This window comes from Oncorhynchus kisutch, linkage group LG10 (genome assembly GCF_002021735.2).
Source record: "Oncorhynchus kisutch isolate 150728-3 linkage group LG10, Okis_V2, whole genome shotgun sequence".
Classification (NCBI taxonomy): Eukaryota; Metazoa; Chordata; class Actinopteri; order Salmoniformes; family Salmonidae; genus Oncorhynchus; species Oncorhynchus kisutch.
The window spans coordinates 51,879,853-51,899,751 of record NC_034183.2 but is presented as its reverse complement, the minus strand read 5'-3'; the positions used below and the strand labels follow the sequence as shown (position 1 = coordinate 51,899,751).

Below are 19,899 nucleotides of genomic sequence, written 5' to 3'. Positions count from 1 at the left end.
TACAAACAAGCAAGATTTCTGGCTCTCACAGACCTGTAACTTCTTCTTTAAGAGGCTCCTCTGTCCTCCACTCATTACCTGTATTAATGGCACCTGTTTGAACTTGTTATCAGTATAAAAGACACCTGTCCACAACCTCAAACAGTCACACTCCAAGCTCCACTATGGCCAAGACCAAAGAGCTGTCAAAGGACACCAGAAACAAAATTGTAGACCTGCACCAGGCTGGGAAGGCTGAATCTGCAATAGGTAAGCAGCTTGGTTTGAAGAAATCAACTGTGGGAGCAATTATTAGGAAATGGAAGACAAACAAGACCACTGAAAATCTCCCTCGATCTGGGGCTCCACGCAAGAATGGTGAGCAAAAATCCCAGAACCACACAGGGTGACCTAGTGAATGACCTGCAGAGAGCTGGGACCAAAGTAACGAAGCCTACCATCAGTAACACACTACGCTGCCAGGGACTCAAATCCTGCAGTGCCAGACGTGTCCCCTTGCTTAAGCCAGTACATGTCCAGGCCCGTCTGAAGTTTGCTAGAGAGCATTTGGATGACCCAGAAGAAGATTGGGAGAATGTCATATGGTCAGATGAAACCAAAATATAACTTTTTGGTAAAAACTCAACTCGTCGTGTTTGGAGGACAAAGAATGCTGAGTTGCATCCAAAGAACACCATACCTACTGTGAAGCATGGGGGTGGAAACAGGCCTTACAGGCCTCTCTCATCTTTTTTTTAAGTGGGAGAACTTGCACAATTGGTGGCTGACTAAATACTTTATTGCCCCAGTGTGTGTGTACCAGTCAAAAGTTTGGACACACCTACTCATTCAAAAGTTTTTCTTAATTTTTTACTATTTTCTACATTGTAGAATAATAGTGAATACATCAAAACTATGAAATAACACATATGGAATCATGTAGTAACACAACAAGTGTTAAACACTTTCCCTTGATGACAGCTTTGCACGCTCTTCGCATTCTCTCAATCAGCTTCATGAGGAATGCTTTTCCAACAGTCTTGAAGGATATGCTGAGCAATTGTTGGCTGCTTTTCCATCACTCTGTGGTCCAACTCATCCAAAACCATCTCAATTGGGTTGATGTCGGTGATTGTGGAGGCCGGATCATCTGATGCAGCACTCCATCACTCTCTCTCATGGTCAAATAGCCCTTACACAGCCTGGAGGTGTGTTTTGGGTCATTGTCCTGTTGAAAAAAAAAACTAAGCCCAAACCAGATGGGATGGCGTATCGCTGCAGAATGCTGTGGTAGCCGTGCTAGTTAAGTGTGCCTTGAATTCTAAATAAATCACAGACAGTGTCACCAGCAAAGCTCCTCCACACCATCACACCTCCTCCTCCATGCTTCACGGTGGGAACCACACATGCGGAGATTATCCGTTTACCCACAACGCGTCTCACAAATACACGGCGGTTGGAACCAAAAATCTCAAAATTGGACAAAGTTCCTCCGGTCTAATGTCCATTGCTCGTGTTTCTTGGCCCAAGCAAGTCTCTTCTTATTATCGGTGTCCTTTAGTAGTGGTTTCTTTGCAGCAATTCGACCATGAAGCCCTCTCACAGTCTCCTCTGAACAGTTAATGTTGAGATGTGTCTGTTACTTGAACTTTGTGAAGCATTTATTTGGCCTGCAATTTCTGAGGCTGGTAACTCCAATGAACTTATCCTCTGCAGCAGAGGTAACTCAGGAGAGCCAGTTTCATCATAGCTCTTGATGGTTTTTGCAACTGCATTTGAAGAAACTTTCAATGTTCTTGAAATGTTCTGCATTGACTGACCTTCATGTCTTAAAGTAATGGTGGACTGTTGTTTCTCTTTGCTTATTTGAGCTGTTCTTGCCATATATATCTTCTGTATACTGTACCACCCCTAGCTTGTCACAACACAACTGAGTAGCTCAAATGCAATAAGAAGGAAAGAAATGTTAATTTAAATGTATTCTACGTGACTATCAATCAATCAATCAATCAAATGTTTACATCAGCTGATGTCACAAAGTGCTGTACAAAAACCCAGCCTAAAACCCAAAACAGCAAGCAATGCAGGTGTAGAAGCACGGTGGCTAGGAAAAACTCATTAGAAAGGCCGGAACCTAGAAAGAAACCTAAAGAGGAACCAGGCAATGAGGGGTGGCCAGTCCTCTTCTGAATGTGCCGGGTGGAGATTATAACAGAACATGGCAAAGATGTTTGAATGTTCATAGATGACCAGCAGGGTCAAATAATAATAATCACAGTGGTTATAGAGGGTGCAACAGGTCAGCACCTCAGGAGTAAATGTCAATTGGCTTTTCATAGCCGATTATTCAGAGTATCTCTACCGCTCCTGCTGTCTCTAGAGAGTTGAAAACAGCAGGTCTGGGACCAGGGAGCACGTCTGGTGAACAGGTCTGGGTTCCATAGCCGCAGGCAGAACAGTTGAAACTGGAGCAGCAGCTCATGAAGTTTGTTGAGCGAATGCCAAGAGTGTGCAAAGCTATTATCAAGGCAAAGGGTGGCTACTTTGAAGAATCTCAAATATAAAATATATTTTGATTTGTTTAACAATTTTTTGGTTACTACATGATTCCATATGTGTTATTTCATAGTTTTGATCTCTTCACTATTATTCTACAATGTATAAAATAGTACAAATAAAGAAAAACCCTTGAATGAGTAGGTCCAAACTGTGTCCAAACCTTTGACTGGTACTGTACCGGTATACATATATTTATTTTATCCAGTTGGATACACACTCCAAACAGCCTACCTGACCGCTCGGAGGTGTCCGCATGGTCCTAAAGCACATCTTTGCCTCGTTTGTATCACATTCCAATTATAAAACTGGGGGGACCAAAATACAAATTCAGAATATGGGGGAGGCATGTCCCCACCGTCCCCAGTGAAAGTTGCGCCCCTGCTGGGTGGCAATGTTGCCAATGTTAATGGAAGTTATGGTACACTTATGTTGTTTAATTTGTGTATGTGTGCGTGCGTGTGTGTGTTTGACCTCCCTGACCTCTCCTGTGATTGGCTGCGTGTTGCAGATCCATGAGAGGCTGAGACAGTACGAGCGCCAGAGTCCTACACCTGTCCTTCACAGTGCCGCCTCCTTGGCTGAGGATGTAAGTTCAACAACGCACGCACACAGACACACACACACACACACACACACAAACAAGGAACACAAACACCACACACACTGCCAAAGTGTGAAGCACCCATCCAATAGAGTCAGTCCCAGTGTGTTTGCTGAGACAGAGGAGCGGTAGATGCAGGTAGTAAGGTATGGAGATTTATAAGGTTACAGTGCTGTAATGTGTTGTGGTCTGAAATTGCTGATTCATCTAAACACTAATGAGACTCTCTCCACATCCTGACTCTCCTCTCTCTCCTCACGCCAGTTAAGTGGGAAAATGCTGAGCCGTAGCTCCTGGCTGCTTTTTCTCTTGTGTGTGTATTTGTGTGTGCAAGCACACTCTGTTTATTGCTGCTTTAGGCAACAGCCGTGCAACTCTACAGTATATCTATATTTGTGGATTCTATTCCAGACTATTACTGCTAATAGTCTGCTACACTTTCAGTATATATCTGCTACATTTTTCAGTTATATCCCAAGCCCACACTGTTGGACACACAGGTTTATACCAGGTCAGAGGTCATGGTCTGACTGACAGCTCTCTTGTGATTGGCGGCAGGTGGCAGAGGAGCTGCAGAGTGGACCAATGAGTGTTGAGGAGAAGGAACTCCTACAGCTGTTGACGTCCCCCCATCTCAAGGTAAACAAAAACACCCAATACACACAGAGAGACCTGGTACTGGAAGGTGGGGCTATTCATGTATCCATTTGTATTGGATCTCTCAATCTGTCAATCTCTATGTACACTAAGTATACAAACGTGTTCCTAATGTTTGGTACACTCAGTGGTGGGAAAAGTACCCAGTTGTCATACTTGAGTAAAAGTAAAGATACCTTTAATAGAAAATGAAGTAAAAGTGAATGTCACCCAGTAAAATACTACTTGAGTGAGTCTCAAAGTTGTAAATATACTTAAGTATCAAAAGTAAATCTAATTGCTCAAATGTACTTAAGTATAACTCATTTCAAATTCCTTATATTAAGCAAAGCAGAAGGCCACATTTTCAATTTTATTTATGGATAGCCAGGGGCAAGCTCATTTACAAACACAGCATGTGTTTAGTGAGTCCCTGTAACGATGTATGCCGAGAGTCGGAAGGAGCAAGTTCAGGGAGTGAATACATTTAATAAATAAACAAACAAAACAAGAAACAGACACAGACACAATAACGCCTGGGGACGGAACCAAAGGGAGTGACATAAATAGGGCAGGTAATCAAGGAGGTGATGGAGTCCAGGTGAGTGTCAATAAGTGCTGGTGCGTGTAATAATCAACAGTCTGGTGACCCAGAGGCCAGAGAGGGAATATACCCCTAGATCAGAGGCAGTAGGGATGACCACTCTTGATACGTCTGTGAACCTTTTCCTGTCCTGCTAAGCATTCAAACTGTAAAAAGTACTTTTGGATGTCATGGAACATGTATGGACTAAAAAGTACATCATTTTCTTTATGAATGTAGTAAAGTAAAGTACAGATTAGAGGTTGACCGATTAATCGTAATGGCCGATTAATTAGGGCTGATTTCAAGTTTTCATAACAATCAGAAATCGGTATTTTTGGGCGCCGATTTGCCATTTTTTTTACCTTTATTTAACTAGGCAAGTCAGTTAAGAACACATTCTTATTTTCAATGACTGCCTAGAAACGGTGGGATAATTGCCTCGTTCAGGGGCAGAACGACAGAGTTTCACCTTGTCAGCTCGGGGGATCCAATCTTGCAACCTTACAGTTAACTAGTCCAACGCAATAACGACCTGCCCCTCTCTCGTTGCACTCCACAAGGAGACTGCCTGTTACTCGAATGCAGTAAGCCAAGGTAAGTTGCTAGCTAGCATTAAACTTATCTTGTCAAAAACAAACAATCATGATCACTAGTTAACTACACGTGGTTGATGATATTACTAGATATTATCTAGCGTGCCCTGCGTTGCATATAATCTGACTGAGCATACAAGTATCTAAGTATCTGACTGAGTGGTGGTAGGCAGAAGCAGGCTCGTAAACATTCTTTCGTGCGTTTTGCCAGCAGCTCTTCATTGTGCGTCAAGCATTGCGTTGTTTATGACTTCAAGCCTATCAACTCCCAAGATGAGGCTGGTGTAACCGAAGTGAAATGGCTAGCTAGTTAGCGCGCGCTAATAGTGTTTCAAACGTCACTCGCTCTGAGCCTTCCAGTAGTTGTTCCCCTTGCTTCGAGGGTTGCTGTTGTCGTTGTGTTGCTGGTTCGAGCCCAGGGAGGATCGAGGAGAGGGACGGAAGCTATACTGTTACACTGGCAATACTAAAGTGCCTACAAGAACATCCAATAGTCAAAGGTTAATGAAATACAAATGGTATAGAGAGAAATAGTCGTATAATTCCTATAATAACTACAACCTAAAACTTCTTACCTGGGAATATTGAAGACTCATGTTAAAAGGAACCACCAGCTTTCATATGTTCTCATGTTCTGAGCAAGGAACTGAAACGTTAGCTTTCTTACATAGCACATATTGCACTTTTACTTTCTTCTCCAACACTTTGTTTTTGCATTATTTAATCCAAATTGAACATGTTTCATTATTTACTTGAGGTTAAATTTATTTTATTGAGGTATTATATTAAGTTAAAATAAGTTTTCATTCAGTATTGTTGTAATTGTCATTATTACAAAAAAACCTATCGGCCAATTAATCGGTAGCTTTTTTGGTACTCCAATAATCGGTATCGACGTTGAAAAATCATAATCGGTTGACCTCGAGTACAGATAGACCAAAAAACGACTTAAGTAGTACTTTAAAGTATTTTTACTTAAAGTACTTCACACCACTGCTCAGAATGCAGTTCTGCAATTCTAACATTGATCCTTCTCGCTCTGTCATCTCCCATCAGGCCGTTTTGTCAGTTCATGACACGGTTGCCCAGAAGAACTTTGACCCCGTGTTGCCACCGCTGCCTGACGACTTCGAGGACGAGCTGGAGGAGGAGTCAGTGAAGATTGTCAGACTGGTCAAGAACAAGGAACCACTGGTGAGTCATTGTAACAGAAAGGATGACAGAGAGAAGAGATAAAATTGTAGAGGATGGGAGGATGAGGGGATGAGGAGATATAGGGATGGGGGAGTGGGACTGGGGCTGTGTTTGATTGATTGATTGATTGTAAAGAAAACAAAAGAATACAAGAAAAGAGGAAGGAACAGAAAGAATAGATGGGAAGAATTTATTTATTTATTTATCAGTTATTTCACCAGGTAAGTTGACTGAGAACATGTTCTCATTTGCAGCAACGACCTGAGGAATAGTTACAGGGAAAAGGAGGGGGATGAAAGAGCCAAATGTAAACTGGGGATTATTAGGTGACCAGATTGGGAATTTAGCCAGGACACCGGGGTTAACACCCCTACTCGTACGATAAGTTCCATGGGATATTTAATGACCTCAGATAGTCAGGACACCCGTTGAACATCCCATCCGAAAGACGGCACCCTGGGGAATTGGGCTATTTTCTTTTAGACCAGAGGAAAGAGTGCCTCCTACTGGCCCTCCAACACCACTTCCAGCAGCATCTGGTCTCCCATCCAGGAAATGACCAGGACCAACATTGCTTAGCTTCAGAAGCAAGCCAGCAGTGGTATGCAGGGTGGTATGCTGCTGGGAAATGAGGATACAATCCCGGGAGGAGGAAACATCCATCTCTCTGTGTTCCAGGGGGCCACCATCAGACGGGATGAGACCACAGGGTCTGTGATCGTGGCACGCATCATGAGGGGCGGGGCTGCAGACCGGAGTGGTGAGTGATTCAGTCCCATGCTGTCCCTCTCTGTGTCTGGTCTTAACCCATACTGTCTGACACATCCTGGTTCATCATCCCCTTCCTCTGTAACTTGCACAGACAAGACACTAAGTAAGTTTTTGTTGGTCTGTCAAATTAGATCTACGGACTGCTCGGATAATATTGCCAGACATAATATGTCTGAAAGCATGGCTAACCGAGACGATGTAACTTAGACAAATAATCAGAGGTCTGGATATAAATGGCCTTCTATGCAGCAGTATACTGTAGCCTAAAGTATGTCAGTGGATATACATTTTAATGGTAACATCCTGTATAGAAACTGCAGCTGGGAGATTCCCGAGATGTTGCAGAGATGAAAGCAGCAGCGTAGCGAGAGACAATGGTAGACAGAGAGACAGACAGATGAGGACCTCCGTCGTTATCAGGCTGTTTTAAGCTGGGTTCTGTCTGAGAGCCAATCACATATCACACATTGCACACTCTCTCCAATGAGCTGACCGCTGCTGTTACCATGGAAATACCATCTACAGACGTGCGTGTCTTTAGTATGTTTGGTGTGTGTGTGTGTGTGTGTGTGTGGGGGGGGGGGGGGGGGGGGGGGGTCAATAGAAAAAGGGGCATTACCATCTGTCTGTTTCTCTGTACTGTACATTATGTGCTTATATGCCTGTCTGTTTCCTCATAGCATCCCTCTCTCCCTCTCTGCCCTCCCTCCCTTGCTCTTTCTCCCTCTCTCCCTTTCTCCCTCCCCTTCTCCCTCTCTGCCCTCCCTCTCGGCCCTCTCTCCTTCTCTCCCCTTCTCTCTCCGGTAATGAGATGAATTGATCCTATCGCTCATCCCTCTTTGTCAGGTTTCACTGTTGTGACTGCAGTAGATCATGCCTGAGGAGAGTGATACCACCACTCCCAAGCCCTATTGTCCATATCTCATCCCAGTTAATAGTGGTATGATTGATATAGTACACCTGCTACTGATACAGTGCTGTGCAATATCTCCTCGATACACGATCTGGTGTGCAACCCAAATGGCACCCTAATCCCTATACAGTCCACTACTTTTGACCAGATTCTATAGGTCCTGGTCAAAAGGAGTGCCCTATATGGTGGAATATGGAATATGGTGCCATTTAGGGAATAGGGTGCCATTTGGAACACAGACATAGATCTCTACTACAGCTCGCCTGTTGTCTCCCCTCACCACCTCCTCCCCTCCATCCAGGACTGGTCCATGTAGGAGACGAGCTGCGGGAGGTCAATGGCATCTCCATCATTCACAAGAGACCTGATGAGATCAGTCAGCTTCTGGTGAGACTAGAGTAGAATACTTTGTCTTCCTATTATTTTAGACCACTAGCTCCTGCAGCGCTGTTTTCCTTTCATTTCTGTTGGCAATACATGCAGTATCAACTCTGTCGGGAAGATACAGGAGTTGAAATTGTGCTCAAATTGTATTTCTGTGAAGCTAACATCCTGCTCCTCTCTGTGTCTTGCCGTTCAGTCCCAGTCTCAGGGCTCCATCACCCTGAAGATAATCCCAGCCGTTAAGGAGGAGGACCGCCTGAAGGAGAGCAAGGTGAGGAACACAACGGTCTGGGCACGCTCAGTACAGACAAACACAGACTCCAGCTGCTCTGGAATGGAGGAAGGGTCAGAATACGACCTGGGCTCAGGCTCACACATACAGTTGGAGAGTCAATGGCAGATTAATTAAAACAGTTGGTGCCAAATGCACTGAGATGTGTAGGTGTAATTTGAGACGAGTTTCAGACACACTACGTGACCCAAAGGTATGTGGACACCTGCTCGTCGAACATCTCGTTTCAAAATCATGGAGTTGGTCCCCCCTTTGCCGCTTAAACAACCTCCACTCTTCTGGGAAGGCTTTCCAGTAGATGTTGGAACATTGTTGCATGGCCACAAGAGCATTAGTCGGGCACTGATTTGGGGCAATTGGGCCTGGCTTGCAGTTCTAATTCATCCTAAATGTGTTTGATGAGGTTGAGTTAAAGGCTCTGTGCAGGCCAGTCAAGTTCTTCCACACCAATCTCGACAAACCATTTCTGTATGGACCTTGCTTTTTGCATGGGGCATTGTCATGCTGAAAGGAAACGGCCGTTCCCCAAACTCTTTGCCACAAAATTGGATGTACAGAATTTTCTAGGATGTCATTGAATGCTGTAGCGTTAAGATCTCCTTAAACTGGAACTAAGGGGCCTAGCCCGAACCATGAAAAACAGCCCCAGACCATTATTCCTCCTCCACCAAACTTTACAGTTGGCACTATGCATTGGGGCATATAACGTTCTCCTGGCATCCACCAAACCCAGATTCGTCCATCGGACTGCCAGATGGTGAAGCGAGGTTCATCACTCCAGAGAACGCGTTTCCACTGCTCCAGAGTCCAATGGCGGTGAGCTTTACACCACTCCAGCCATCTCTTGGCATTGCGCTTGGTGATCTTAGGCTTGTGTGCGGCTGCTTGGACATGGAAACCCATTTCATGACCCGCCCGACAAACAGCAAAAATTTGACGAACTGACTTGTTGGAAAGGTTGCATCCTATGTGGCATCCTATGACAGTGCCAATTTGAAAGTCACAGAGCTCTTCAGTAAGAGAATGGAGAACTGTATCTGAATGCGGTGCCTCGGATGAAATAAGCCGCCGTTTTTCATTATCAATGGAGAAAAAGCTCAAAACTGCGGAGGACGGCAGAGCGAGGGATGGTGGGATTTGTGTGAAGCATAAACACAATCAGAGGTTCAAGCACTCGCCCTAATCAGCAGGTTAGGAAGAGTACACAGCCATTCTAGGAGGCACTCTGCCACAAATGTGCTCATTTGATCTTTTCCAGCTCCGAACAGCGTGGTGGCGAGTCGATCTGCAAGTCTAATCTAGGCAAGCAGTGAGGAGCGCACATAACAATACAGGCTCCAGACATCAACAAGCCAGCAAAAAGAAACAAGTTACACACTCATGAAACACATAAACACACAACCTCGAGTGATGGATAGCGGTCGGCTATATTGGCCACGACTTACCGTTCTTTGTGCAGCTTCAAATGTCGAACAAGGTTGGACATTTTTGCTCCTCCGTCTGCAATTTTCTTCCCGCATGTTTTGCAAATTGCAAATCCGTTTTTTGTTGATACGGCGTCGTCTTCAAATCCGAAAATAATAATTGTGGGTGTCATCATTCCAAGGGCTCCATCTGAATTCCCCCGCCGACGTTCCACTGCCACGCACAATTTGATTGGCTGCTGTCCGATTCAAACTGTAATCGGTATATTAGTAGAGGCGTCAAAGCTCTCAGCCGTCTCTCTTTCTTTTGGTGTGTGTGTGTGTGTGTGTGGTCTCTCAGGTCTACATGAGGGGCCTGTTTGACTACATCCCTGCTGATGACAAGGCCACACCCTGTCAGGAGGCGGGACTTCCCTTCAAGCGAGGTGACATCCTGCAGGTGGTAACTCAGGACGACCCCACCTGGTGGCAGGCCAAACGGGTGGGCGACAGCAACCTCCGGGCTGGACTCATCCCCTCCAAACTCTTCCAGGAGAGGTGAGACTATAGGCAGAGAGGCCCATGGACAGGTGTTAGCTCATAGCTCAGAGAAGAGTCTTAAGTACAATATGAAAATGATCCGATCAAGCCTAGTTTTTGTACTGTACTGTGTCACATGATGCCTCTTATGCATATACTGTAGGACTCTTATATTAGGCGCAGTATGTGGACTGAATTGTTTTCAAAACAGTGCAGGTATCATCATAGAGCTGTCTCTATCTGTTCCATGCTCATGTGCTCCACTTTCAGTTAAATCAAGTATCAGAGCAGCTTGGATCTTAACACATGGACCTAAACATAGGCTGGAATGGGAACAGTCCATTATGTCAGTGTCATAATCCCTCAATAGGATGGATATGTAAACGTGTTGGGGTGCTCTGCATTGGGGGTATAAACACACCCAAGCCCCAACCCACTGCCCACTCTGTATTCATCTTAGCTAAGCAGGGGGGAGTGATACCAGCGGCTGCAGCCTGATTGCGGACACACACACACACACACACACTCAAACACTCACACTGTGTTGGATTAATCATGGTGGCTGAAATACAGAGAGGGGAACCTCAGCCAAGCCATGGGTTTAATCTCTCATACTAGCTTTGCTCCTTTTCACTGATAACACATACGAGGCAGGGATCACATGTGTTATATCTCTCTGTCTCTCTCATGTCCTAATCTTCTCTTTCAATCTCTTTGCCTCCCTCCTTCACTGCCTCTTTTCCTCCTATCTTTGTTCATCTCTCTGACACTGTCATGCTCTCTCTCTTATTTCTTCTCTCTTTCTGTCCCCTTCTGTACATTTTCTCAGACGGCTGGCTTACCGGATAAAAACGGGCACACTTCCGAACCCTAAATCCCCTAAAAATCCTACCTGTAAGTGTCCACAATAAGGTGCTATCTAGAACCTTAAAGGGATAACCCTTTGAAGAACCTTTTATGGTTGCAAGTAGAACCCTTTTGGTTCCGGGTAGAACCCTGTTGGGATCCATGAAGAACCATTTCTACAGAGGGTTGTACATGGAACCAAAAAGGGTTCTACCTGGAACCAAAAAGGTTTATCCTAATAGGGACAGCCAAAGAACTCTTTTGGAACCCTTTTTTCTAAGAGTGTACAGATATACAGACACGGGTTCGCTGTTGTACTCAATATCAAACTGAAGCTCAAGCATATCTTCTGAAGTATAACGTCTTTGTCAGTGATGGTTCATGTTCGTTTTTTACAAGATGTAGATTTCTCCCCCAGATAGATGTGTTTATGTTGACATTTATTTACCCTTTTTTGCTGGTAATTGGTGTCCTCGGGAGTATTAGTATTAGACAGTTTATTCTCTGCTGTCATTCGGATGTGTTTTGAAAAGGGACGAGAGAGAAAGAGAGAGGGGGGGGGAGAGACGGCTTTGGGAGTGGGGAGAAGAGGGGGAGGGATCACAAAGATATGAATTAATCTTTCATGTCTGGTCCATCTGGCTGGTGAGCACAAAGTGTATCTCTATAGTGAGAGAGACTACAACAGACTAGAACCAATTAACAGGATGAGTGTGTAACAATGTCCATTTTGTCCACTCTGTCTCTCTCCTGCTGCTCTATGTTGTGGGGTAATAGTATTGGGTATGTCTGAATAAAAGTGGCCAGGTGAGTGTTTAATGAGAGCGGTGGCGCTTCGTGGTCCATAATCCACAGGCGATCCGATTAGGCCTGAGCCCCAGGGAGACAACAAGAGCTTAGCAATATGTCAGCTAGCCGGCTATACCATGGAGGCCCATGTCTGTGTGGACTCTCTCTCTCTCTACCTGTCTCTACCCCTATCTCTCTCTTTTATCTCTCTTTTCTCTCTCCTCTCTCTCTCTCTCTCTCTCTCTCTCTCTCTCTCTCTCTCTCTCTGTCTCTCTCTCTCTCTCTCTCTCTCTCTCTCTCTACCTGTCTCTACCCCTATCTCTCTCTTTTCTCTCTCCTCTCTCTCTCTCTCTCTTAACCTGTCTCTACCCTATCTCTCTCTTTTCTCTGTCTTCTCTCTCTTTTCTTCTCTCTCTCTCTCTCTCCCTCTCTCTACCATTCTCTCTCTCTCTGTCTCTCTACCCCTCTCTCTTTTCTCTCCTCCTCTCTCTCTCTCTCTCTCTCTCTCTCTCTCTCTCTACCATTCTCTCTCTACCTGTCTCTACCCCTATCTTTTCTCTCTCTTCTCTCTTTCTCTCTCTTTCTCTCTCTCTCTCTCTCTCTCTTCCTCTCACTTTGATTCATTTCCTTGCCACCAGTGAAGCTTATGAGGTTGCCTTTTTAATGTGGGTCAGAGGCTCAACCTCTCAATGACGTTATAGAACCGAGACAGGGACAGTTTGTGCATTTTAAAATCTATAATTCCCGTCTCTCTCTCTCTCTCTCTCTCTCTCTCTCACACACATTTTTCTCTCATTCTCCAACTACTCACCTAAATGTATATTTTAGAGACCAATTTGTGCAACTGTTTGTCAAAGATTTCTCATCATCCTCATTTCCCTCACTGCTTACCGCAGATGACCAAGGATGTGACAAAGGTGGGTATACTGGTACAGAGATGTCTGCAATCCTCTTTCTCTTTCTCTCTCTCTCTCTCTCTCTCTCTCTGTGTCTGTGTCTCTGTCTCTCTCTCTCTCTCTCTCTCTCTCTCTCTCTCTCTCTCTGTCTCTCTGTCTCTCTCTCTCTCACTCTCTCTCTGTGTCTCTGTCTCTCTCTCTATCTCTCTCTCTCTCTGTGTCTCTGTCTCTGTCTCTCTCTCTCTCTCTCTCTGTCTCTCTCCCTCACTCACACATAACCATGATCAGGGAATGAGGACAGTGTGCCACTAGTTTTATTGCCACTGTCAGTGATTAAACAGGACATTACTGCACATGGACATGCAGAGAATACTAGTAACCATCCACAATTAGGCATAATCAGATACATGGACATGTGGTGACAGTTTATGTTCTATTACTCTTCTATTTCTCCTGACATCCATTTGACAATTTGAGTTCCGTGTTTTGAAACTGCTTGGTATGACTATGAGAAGACGGTTACTGTCTGCTTGCAGGCTCCTACTAGAAGGTATATTAGTAGAGGCGTCAAAGCTCTCAGGAGTCTCTTTTTCTTTTGGTGTGTGTGTGTGTGTGTGTGTGTGTGTGTGTGTGTGTGTGTGTGTGTGTGTGTGTGTGTGTGTGTGTGTGTGTGTGTGTGTGTGTGTGTGTGTGTGTGTGTGTGTGTGTGTGTGTGTGTGTGTGTGTGTGTGTGTGTGTGTGTGTGTGTGAGTGCGTGCGTGCGTGCGTTCTAATAGCGGACTGGACACACTCCAAAAAAATCATACTTTTCAAGATTATTTTAAGCATCTTAACTCATGTTCCGGTGTGCGCCCCAACCTTCGTAAGGTATTCACTGTCTAAGTCGTGGACCAGCACCTACCCTACCTTATAAGAACATTACGTAAAGCATATTATGGCAATGCTTAAAGAGCCCACACTTTGAGAGCCCATACCTTATTGTATGTGTGTGATGCTAAGGCAGGTCTGCATACTGGAAAGCACAGCCAATCACTTAATGATAGCAAGGAACCATCCTCTCCATCATCATCATCATCAGCTTCTATTCTTTTGTTCTCTCTTTTCCTCTTCTCCTCTGCAATTCATCTTCTTCTGTCTACTGCAGTTTGCTGTCCTCTTCTTCTCCTCACTCCTCTACTGTGTCTTGGCTGCCTGTTCTTCTCCTTGCAGAGGATTTGTCGTTCACCCTCTCTCCTTCTCTGCTGTCGTCTTTTCTACTTGCCCCATTTTTCTCTGTCAGCTATTTTCTAATCAGTATCTCTGAGTTGGTGAATCTACCATTGTCAGCACTTTTGTTGCATATCCAGAGTTTCAGAGACATCAGATATTTTTGCTTAGTTAAATATTGAATTCAGCAGTTCTGGTGTTGTAAATTGCAAAAGTTTTTGTATGCTAGCTACCATAGCTTTGTGAGCTGTCCATTTCACAAAGCCATGTGTGTGGACCAGGGAGACCCAGTTCCCTTTTCCAGTCGACTGCCTCCAGACGTGCTCGGTGTGTCTGTGTAGTGTCTGTCAATCCTCCCCCATCATGGCTGCCACAGTGGCTGCGGGCTCCGGCTGAGGGCCTGTCCTGCTGAAACCTATCTGTCCTGAACTGCTGGCTTAGTGACCTACCCTGCGCCCACCCCTCTGCCCGCCGCCCGCCTGCCCGACCCTGCCTGTTCTGCTTCGGGGCCCGCAGCCCCCCCCCCCCCCCCCTCTCCCCTCTGTACCCCCCCTCCCCACCCCTCTGATCCTTCCTCGAGGTTACTTACCCTCCGCTCACCCCCGCCCCCCTCTTCTCCCTGCTTGCCTCCCTACAGAGGACTGTGATTGTGAGGGCTATTTCAATGGACAGTACATAGGTGAGAGCCTGCACGTCTTCCTCCTTCTGCCACCTTTACCTCTTTTGCTGTCCGATGTCTATGTGTCCTCCAGGACCTTGCTGTGAGCTGCTGGCTTAACTGAACTGCCGCTTTGAGTTGGGGAATGTACGGGTGTCCTGAGGGTGGGACTGGCAGGAGTTGGGGTGTCCGTGTGGGGAGTGATGGAGAAGGGAGGAGAGAGATGGAGAGAGAGAGGTGGTGTGGAGAGGCAATGCTGAGAGGAGACGGAACTGATCCCAGTTCATTTGATAGGGAAGACTAGTACTGAAGGAGAGAGGGTGCGCTCCAGTACCAGATTTTCCAGCTTAATGCGAAAGAGGGGAGTTTAGTTTATCACTCCTTCAGGTGTCGCTAACAAATCGGTCTCGTGACCTAATTAGTGTCATGAGAAAAGTGCTGAAGAGGGTGTGATAGAGTGCCACACTTGAAACAGTTTTATCTCCAGTAGATATTGAGACATGGCTGCTATGCGTCTCTGTCAGACTCTTAACAAGTCTTGGGCTCATTATCAGTTCCCCAGACACCAGAGTAGCAGTCATTTCAGGGCATTCAAAAATGTTTACTACTTGTTATCAATTGGATTTAACCCTCAAGCTACCGACCTTGGTAAATACAGTTTGCATCCAGACTGAAATTGCATTGGCACGACAACATAATGCTTTCCCCGTAATCCTCGGCCCCTTGCTACCCTCCCACTGGCCTCCCCTCCTTCCACTGTCCTCCCCTCGCCTCCTTCACCCTTACATGACCTTGAGGCCCCCTCCCCTTCCCCCATACCCCAGAAACTGTTGGAATGAAAAGCAGGGCACACGGAGTGATCTGAACACAGCTGACAGTCCAACACTGCCCTCATATGGCAATAAGACCAGCTGTATTATTCTACACCTCATTTGGGTGCCAGTCATCAAGGAGGTAAACATGTTTGTTCACCTTCGTAATGACACAGAATACTGACATCATCCAATCAGGTTACTCCTTATATATGGAGATTAAACCCAGCACCCTTGCCTTGCCCCAAACTAAAGCTGTGTTTGGATCCCCCTGAGACTCCCCTCTTGCCTCTGCCTCTGCCTCTGCTGCCATGGCTGATGCACCCCTCGAATCCTCACCCCCAACGGGGGGCCCTGCTGCGTTGGACGCATTGCACACTCAACCAAACCAGGCACGTTTTGCTGCTTGTTTCACCCTGTGTGGAGACTGAGGCGCGAGGCTGGGTTGTGTGATGCTCTAATGCCAGTTATAGTCTCTCCTAAGTGTAAAGCAGTGGCGCCCTCCTGTGGCCAGGTGTTTTCCTGGGAATTTTATTCAGGTACTGTTACCGGCTTGTTCCCTCAGGTATTCCCACTGTCCGCAGGCAGGGGGGGATGGGCACCCTTGGGCCTGGAGAGACTGTGTGTGCGGGACTGCGTGTGTGTGTGTCACTCCCACTACACTGTGGTCTCCAGAGTCAGGCTGCCCTATCCCTCCTGGTCCACCCCTGTAGCTCTCTGTCAAGCAGCATGTCTCCGTTGTACTGTATACTCTTACATGTGTTTACAGACCAGATCATTGTCCTTCCATGTCAAGAAGCTCTCTCCTGTTATCTTTACTGTAGCATTATTAGTTGTTCGTTGAGAGAAGCCACGTCTCCTTTTAAAAACGAGAAAGGAGAGGCATGAGCTTGATATTGACAGCAGAAGAGTGTTTGCTTCAGTCTCGGTCCCAGAGCTTATTTCTCACTGTCAAAGTGGAGCTGCCAAACCCCTTGGTCAGATATTAGCCGCATGCGATTGATATTCGTTGGACACGCGCTTGTAAACGAGCAGGTTCAGTCAATATCTCACAATGCCGCTGGCAGCCCGTTTACCTCAGAGATAAGCACGGGTCAGGCTGTCAAACCTGTGGGATCACTCACTGATTAACGACGGATCACAGCTTACCAATCGTATTTGTAATGGTCCCACAGTTCACTGGGGGTTTAAATGCATGATTATCAAGGGTTGCACTTTCTTTGTTCTTTGATAACCAACACGTAATAATAATGTTGTGGTTACGTTGGGGTTTGATTTGCATGATAGCCTGATATGATGTCCTGATGTGACGGGACACTGGTATTGTGCATTTAAAATGTTTGTCGGCAACACTAATTGCCAAGTGAGAACAACGGCAGGCGCTATCTAAACTGCCTTGGAGAATACAGTTAACTATGTGAAAAGAGCATGCGTTAGACAGTGTATCAAACCACTTGATGATCATATCTGACCTTTTGACCCTGTGCCCCTGTGCCCCCCTACCTCACTTTGCTCTCCCTGCTCCTCCCGCCTGACTGTCCTGCTGTAGCGGGTCTGAGGAGGAGTTTCCGTCTGAGCCGAAAGGACCGGTCAGGATCCCTCGGAGGAGGGGCCACCTCCGACCCCACCGACCCAGACTTTGCCACCTACGAGGAGGTGACACGCTACCAGCACCGGCCCAACGAGAGACCCCGCCTGGTGGTTCTGATCGGTAAGACGACAGCTTCAGGATGACCATGGCAGTGTGGAGTCATTCTACTTTGATGATACTGCCTTCTAGTGGCCAATACTACAAACAGCAACTTCCCTCTAGTTGTGTGGTAGCCTTGTGAGAACCAGCCCGATCTCGCAGCACATATTCTCGTTCACTTTAAGCAGTCAGTCTGCTTGACCAAGCCTGTGAGGTCTTATCTACAGTAACTAATGCTATTTAGGGTTCTGATAAGTTAATTAATCAAAGTGCACAACAAATGGCACATCCAGTAATTAATCAGTGGATTTAACTTGATGTTGATGCAGTTTTTTTCAGCAAATATTGATTATTTGTCCCTGATAGTTCTGTTTAAATAACTCTGTGTCACTCCCTCTCTCTGCTCTCTCTTCTATCTCTTTCTCTTTTTCTGTCTCTCTCTCTCTCTCTCCCCCTCTTTCTTTGTCTCTCATTCTCTCTCTCTCACTCACACAAGGCTCCCTTGGAGCTCGTATCAATGAGCTGAAACAGAAGGTGATCGCAGAGAACCCCCATCGCTATGCTGTGGCCGTACCGCGTGAGTTACACCTTCTGAACCGCACACCCTCTTCTTTCTACACTGATGTCGATGCCCTCTAACACCCTAGTAAAGAACTGCTACACCAGTAAAACAATCGCAGCCTTCTCCCTTTCCCCCTATCACTTGTGTCTCCAGATACCACCAGGCCCAAGAAGCCTCATGAGAAGGAGGGGGTGGAGTACCACTTTGTCACCAAACAGGCGTTTGACGCAGACTCTCTGAGCAACAAGTGAGTTCTCTTTGATGCCATATGGCTGATCTGCGAAGCCACACTGTCCCTGTCTCTATAGTACTCTGCTTTGGTTTGTCTGTTTCGTGCTTAGTTGTGTCCTGTGTGTCCAGGTTCATAGAGCATGGGGAGTACAAGGAGAACCAGTATGGTACCAGCATAGAGGCTATCCGCTCTGTACAGGCCAAGAACAAGATGTGCCTAGTGGACGTGCAACCAGAGGTAGGGCCCAGGCACATCCTCTGCAGTGAAGCATATCCCATTCTGTCATTTAGCACTGTACAATATAACCACGGCTGTCACATGCAGTCTGTGTCACACCCTATTCCCTGACGTTCCTCCTGTGGCCTCTTGGTGAGAGTACTTTCTGTTTCAGTGGCTGGCATATTCTCTTGTGTCAGTTTACACGTAGCATCTCTGACATGTCAAGAGGACATTTCTCTGATAGTATCTGTTCTCTAAACCCCGTGTACGCTGTGTGACAACCCAACGCAGACTGTGTGAAATTGCATCTGAATGTGTCCTGGCCCCTTAGGCTCTGAAGACACTGCGGACATCTGAGTTCAAGCCCTATGTCATCTTCGTCAAGCCGCGTGTCCCGGAGAGCAGACGCCGTCGTAGTGCTGCCACTTCACCAGCAGGGGGAGATCACGGGCGAGTGACGGTGAGACCTGCTGTCTCTTTTTGTGATAGTGAGCTGAGTCTGAAAATGTGCTCATATGAATGCCTCAGTGAGTTGTTTAACCTTTTTTCTGCTGCTCAATCTTTTATTTTGCACGGCATGCTTTCTCCTCTCCTAATTTCTCCTCTCCTTAATCTGATATCACCTTTACAGCCTTCCTCACTCTTATGCTTCCTTATTTTCATGCCTGGCTGTCTGTCTGTCTGATTCTCCTGTCTGATTCTCCTCTGTCTGATTCTCCTCTGTCTGATTCTCCTCTGTCTGATTCTCCTCTGTCTGTCTGTCTGATTCTCCTCTTTCTGTCTGTCTGATTCTCCTCTTTCTGTCTGTCTGTCTGATTCTCCTCCGTCCTTCCGTCCATCCATCCATCCATCCATCCATCCCAGGATGAGGACCTGCAGGAAATGCGTCAGTCAGCCCAGCAGATGGACCAGCGGTATGGCCACCTGGTCGACCGGGTCCTAATCAAGGAGGACTCAGCCAGCGCCTGCACAGAACTCCGAGGCATTCTGGAGCGGCTGGAGCGTGAGACCTTCTGGGTACCCCTCTGCTGGGTGCGGACTTAACCCCGCTCTCCCCAACCCACCCCCCCATCCCTTATCTGATCTCCTGGACCCCTTGGCCAGCCTATAGGGTGTGGAAGATACTGCCCCAAACCCTGGCCTGATATCGGGCCAGCAACACACTGGCACTAGGGGAGAAGGGCATGCGGCAAAACCCTTTGGAACGTTTCTGTGTTTGGGATGTTCAAAGGGAAAGATTGTTGTTCTGGCTATTAAACAAAACACACACACACACGCAATCCATTGTTCAAATTCATGTTTTTCAGATATTTATTCAAGTTTTTTATTTTATTATTTATGTCAGTCAGTCAGACAAACACAGACATCTTTATTGTGGATCCATGTGACATGCCATCCGTAGCTTCCTTTGGCCCGCAGTGTCTAGTACTTGAGTTTCCCCTTAATATAATAATACAGTATATCACAAAAGTGAGTACACCCCTCAAAAGTGAGTACACCAAATTGGGCCCAATTAGCCATTTTCCCTCCCCGGTGTC

General features: G+C 46.2%; 1 protein-coding gene across 3 annotated transcripts in view; it reads left to right on the top strand.

Moving 5' to 3' along the window:
• Window positions 1–19,899, top strand: part of LOC109897585 (MAGUK p55 subfamily member 3-like) — a 28,272-nt gene extending 8,373 nt beyond the window's left edge. The window contains exons 4-20 of one of the 3 annotated variants that reach the window (XM_031833912.1): window positions 3,047–3,124; window positions 3,698–3,778; window positions 6,011–6,148; window positions 6,827–6,908; window positions 8,134–8,219; window positions 8,413–8,487; window positions 10,273–10,469; window positions 11,281–11,345; window positions 12,983–13,003; window positions 14,826–14,867; window positions 16,132–16,197; window positions 17,208–17,369; window positions 17,845–17,925; window positions 18,064–18,157; window positions 18,271–18,379; window positions 18,693–18,821; window positions 19,226–19,899. In XM_031833912.1, the coding sequence (XP_031689772.1) occupies window positions 3,047–3,124; window positions 3,698–3,778; window positions 6,011–6,148; window positions 6,827–6,908; window positions 8,134–8,219; window positions 8,413–8,487; window positions 10,273–10,469; window positions 11,281–11,345; window positions 12,983–13,003; window positions 14,826–14,867; window positions 16,132–16,197; window positions 17,208–17,369; window positions 17,845–17,925; window positions 18,064–18,157; window positions 18,271–18,379; window positions 18,693–18,821; window positions 19,226–19,405 (1,686 nt within the window). In that variant the 3' untranslated portion in view covers window positions 19,406–19,899. The remainder of the gene's footprint in view (window positions 1–3,046; window positions 3,125–3,697; window positions 3,779–6,010; window positions 6,149–6,826; window positions 6,909–8,133; window positions 8,220–8,412; window positions 8,488–10,272; window positions 10,470–11,280; window positions 11,346–12,982; window positions 13,004–14,825; window positions 14,868–16,131; window positions 16,198–17,207; window positions 17,370–17,844; window positions 17,926–18,063; window positions 18,158–18,270; window positions 18,380–18,692; window positions 18,822–19,225) is intronic. The other 2 variants (XM_031833913.1, XM_031833914.1) reach the window with 2 other exon arrangements.